The sequence below is a fragment of the Hesperophylax consimilis genome, chromosome 9 (genome assembly GCF_061612785.1).
Source record: "Hesperophylax consimilis isolate HC1 chromosome 9, BYU_Hcon_1.0, whole genome shotgun sequence".
Classification (NCBI taxonomy): Eukaryota; Metazoa; Arthropoda; class Insecta; order Trichoptera; family Limnephilidae; genus Hesperophylax; species Hesperophylax consimilis.
Genome location: NC_142844.1, coordinates 31,990,367 through 31,994,322, shown reverse-complemented (window position 1 = coordinate 31,994,322; position 3,956 = coordinate 31,990,367). Strand labels below are relative to the sequence as shown.

Below are 3,956 nucleotides of genomic sequence, written 5' to 3'. Positions count from 1 at the left end.
ACTTTGTACATCTTAGCGTCTGCAAATAACCGGAACTATTGGATCATTTCGACTTACTTGATCATTGAGCACTTACTTGATCATCGACAAATTGAGATTTAAATGCCATTTTAATCGTCTCGGCGAGACGAGATCAGTGGCATTTTCAACTCAATTTGATGTGACAAGTGCGATTTTCGTGAGCATTAGATATGCTCCTATATGCGATTTTATCTCAGATATTCAACCTGACTTTGTTAATTATTTCTATCGTATGTTAAACTAACTTCATTGATCTCAAAAAGCGACGTTGCCATCGTTATTTGTGTCAAACGCAGGTGTACAAATAATTTTCTAAAGTAATTAAATGTTTTAACAATTGTATGCAAAAATAGCCTCTAAAGTAATATTATTTAGAGCTTATTATCGTACGACATTGCGTATTGGTCTAAACAATATTCGAAAGGAACTATAAGGCTCAAGAATTGTATGCAAAATTAACCTCTAAAGTTATATTATTTAAAGCCCATTATTGAATGATGTTGTTTGCTAGCACAAGGCTGGTTTGTTTGTATTGGTCCATTTGAAGCTAGCTTCAGGTTAGTTTTCTGAAACACTTAATGACTTGTAACTGGCTAACAGATAATATTAAATATTACCGTTATTCAATGTTCGTATATCACGAATCAGTTGACAGGTTGATTTGTTTTTGCGTTTTATTAGCTTTATTACGAAGGAGATTTAATAAAATCTTTCAGCTTTGCGAAATGGATTTTAAATACGGTAAGCTATTACATATTTCTAAATAGGTAATAACCTTAATTGTAAAATATAGAATTAATATAATAAATATAATATTAACAATTTTAATCTATGCTTATCAAATGAGTACAGAATAATTACCGTATTTTATTATATAGGTCATGATTTTTTTCTTTCTTTTTTGAGAACCCAAGCAGTAAAATTATTTTGAATAATAGATATATATTATGTATTAACAAAATTCAAAAAAGCTAACCTAACAACTTGTGGTAAAAATGTCAAATCAAACTAAAGCCATATTCCTATACTAAAATATGCATTTAAAAGCATGTTTTGTTTTCAAACAGTTGTTTCTTAAAATAATTAAGTTAAAACGAAGTTTTACACGTCGGATAATCACCCATTAATTTGTTCATATTCAAATTAAACAAATTCCTTTGTGGAAATAAAATTTGCAAAAACAGAAAACTGCAGGTACATATATGTATGTTTCAATGTGTTTGTTCTTGATATTTTATAGATGTTCCAAGAACCAGTGATTTACGTACATCAATAAACAGTACTGACGACATGATCTCGTCTTCACCCTTTTCGCTAATTTCCAAAGGACAAAGTTTAATCATCAGCAATATGCAGAGCATACTGGGCGAAGAAATTAACCATGAAACTTCCTCAGATTCAGGTAATATTTACTGATAATAATCTGAAATATTACAGAGCTACCTTAGCTTATAGTAAATTGTTATAGGTAATATCAGAAATGCTGCTAATTAAATATTCCGTTGCAAATGCTTAATTAGTCTGTTGTTTTGTTATTATATTAGGTTAGGTTTCATATTTGTGCACATGACTTACTTACTACATTGAGATATTATTATTGGATAAATATATAATATATTTTTTATTTTTTATATATTCAATAATATTGTTATTGGGTTTATAAAAACAGTTTATTTTTAAACAAGTTCTGCTGTGTAATTATTATTACGCGTGACAGCTGTTTCGCCCTCTGAAGGCATTATCAGTTTGATAATGCCTTCGACAGTTTGATAATGCCTTCAGAGGGCGAAACAGCTGTCACGCGTAATAATAATTACACAGCAGAACTTGTTTAAAAATAAACTGTTTTTATAAACCCAATAACAATATTATTGAATATATAAAAAATAAAAAATAAAATGGAGTTCTACAAATTAAACTTAATAACAATAAATATATAATATATTATGCTTTATTTTAGAAACCAAAACTGAAGTAATGTTAGAAAGGAGTCCGCCGACGTCCGAAGATGATTCACTATACAAACCGAACAACGTTACTTCTTCGATAGAATCAGGTATCTACAGAAAACATGTTTAATACTCTTGAAACAATCAATACGTAACATATAATTTGATTATTATATGGTCAGAGGTGCGGCCCAGAAAGCCGAAGGTCCGGTGCGAGTCCCAGATGTGACCGTATCTTTTCTGTTTCAGATTTTAGATTGAGTGATGCTAATATTGTCTTCATTTAATTAAATAATTTAATTTAATTATAATTATTTTAAAAGCAATAATTATTCGCCTGAAACACTCATCCACATTGAAAAATCTCCTGATAAAAGATACTTTATTTATTTATTTATTTATTTAAACGCCCATAGGGCTTTTACAGATAATAATGTACATCTTTATTTATTTATATATTTTTTTAATTATACAGATCTTATATCTTATATGATAAATATATGTTATACAAAATAATATAAGAAAATATCCGAGTTAACAAAATATAGGTACAAATAATTGAGATTTACATAACGCCAACGGGACTCGAACCCGTGTCCCCTCGATTTCCGGTCGACAGCTCTGACCACTGAGCTATGGCGGCTTATCGCTTATCCGCGAAATAATTCAATATATACTAGTGTTTCATTCAACAATGACTGCTTTCTTATAATTTGAGGTTTTACTAATTAAGTTTAAAGAAAGCTAAATAATGTATTGTTACTTTTTAGATATGAAAATTTCCAACGCCGATGATGAGCAACATCATTTAGAGAAGCAGGAGGCAATCGAAGTGTCATCGACTACAACTCGAAGCACTATTTCTACTAGTAAATGAGCACGAGTGCATGACCGTAAAAACTCATGTCCATATTGTACTAAACTGGTAACGAACATACCTTCAATTTCAACCTTTGATTTAGCGTTTGACCCTGTGCATTTTGATGTTTTTATTAAAGCCGTACAAATAAATAGTGGTTACGATGAAATTACAGGTTCTGTAAAAATTCCTAGCATGCCTCAACGACTTTGTACAATCTTTTATAGCCGTACAAAGTCGTTGAGACATGCTAGGAATTTTTACAGAACCTGTAATTTCATCGTAACCACTATTTATTTGTACGGCTTTAATAAAAACATCAAAATGCACAGGGTCAAACGCTAAATCAAAGGTTGAAATTGAAGGTTTCTGTTCTTTAATAACTATATACACCTTGGCTAAATCCCTCATCTTCGATGTTATATGTGTATTCAAATGGTGTTCCGTGTGATTACTTAATAATAAAGACCCATATGAACATATTAATGGGTCAGACATTGCTATTTTTGCAATATTATCATTTTTAAATACATGAAATATTTGAGTTTCTTAGAGATTCTGAAATTTCAGAATTGTCTGGGCATAATAATATAGAAGATGATTTTAGTACTCTAACACGATTATGTGGATTTTTCTCAGGTAACGTACTTTTTGTACATTTTAAAGATAATTACCTCTGTTTCTAAAGGATGAGTTGAATTTGCATTTTCTGGCTGTTCTGAAGGATGAGTTGAATTTGCATTTATTGTAGTGTCTGTAAAAGTTGGTTTTCTAAATATTTCAAAAGTATGTTTATTATTATTCTTTCCAATTGTTAGATCTAAAAAAAATATTTTAGCTTTGATCTCATGTTCGACTGTGAAGCAGATTTTATTATTAACAGTGTTGGTCCAATTAATAAAGATATCTAATTGACGGTTGGTGCCTTTCCAACATATTCAGATATCGTCTACATATCTGACATAGTATATTATATATTTAGCTAAGGGAGACTTAAGAATAATATTTTCAATATGATCCATAAATATCTCCGCTAGAAGTGGGCTTAAAGGGGATCCCATGGGAAGTCCGTCCAATTGCTCAAAATATGTATCATTAAAAAGAAAATAATTTGTTTGTATGCAAAT

General features: G+C 30.1%; 1 protein-coding gene across 2 annotated transcripts; it reads left to right on the top strand.

Annotated features, from left to right (window-relative positions):
• Window positions 1-247: 247 nt before the first annotated feature.
• On the top strand, window positions 248-2,935 carry LOC149421250 (uncharacterized). 2 transcript variants are annotated; one of them, XR_016302615.1, is made up of 4 exons: window positions 248-762; window positions 1,262-1,423; window positions 1,982-2,077; window positions 2,741-2,935. XR_016302615.1 is itself a non-coding variant. In XM_089635441.1 (3 exons), the coding sequence occupies exons 1-3, from the start codon at window positions 1,312-1,314 to the stop codon at window positions 2,845-2,847; spliced, it is 315 nt and encodes a 104-aa protein (XP_089491567.1). In that variant the 5' UTR covers window positions 1,135-1,311; the 3' UTR covers window positions 2,848-2,935. The 2 variants fall into 2 exon arrangements, 1 of the variants encoding a protein (XP_089491567.1); XM_089635441.1 differs by lacking the exon at window positions 248-762 and having other exon boundaries at window positions 1,135-1,423.
• Window positions 2,936-3,956: the final 1,021 nt, after the last annotated feature.

Coding starts and splice junctions, on each gene's coding strand:
- LOC149421250 (XM_089635441.1), top strand. CDS start 1,312: ATGATCTCGTCTTCACCCTTTTCGCTAATTTCCAAAGGACAAAGTTTA. Junction 1,424..1,981: donor TGAAACTTCCTCAGATTCAG/GTAATATTTACT, acceptor GCTTTATTTTAG/AAACCAAAACTGAAGTAATG. Junction 2,078..2,740: donor TACTTCTTCGATAGAATCAG/GTATCTACAGAA, acceptor GTTACTTTTTAG/ATATGAAAATTTCCAACGCC.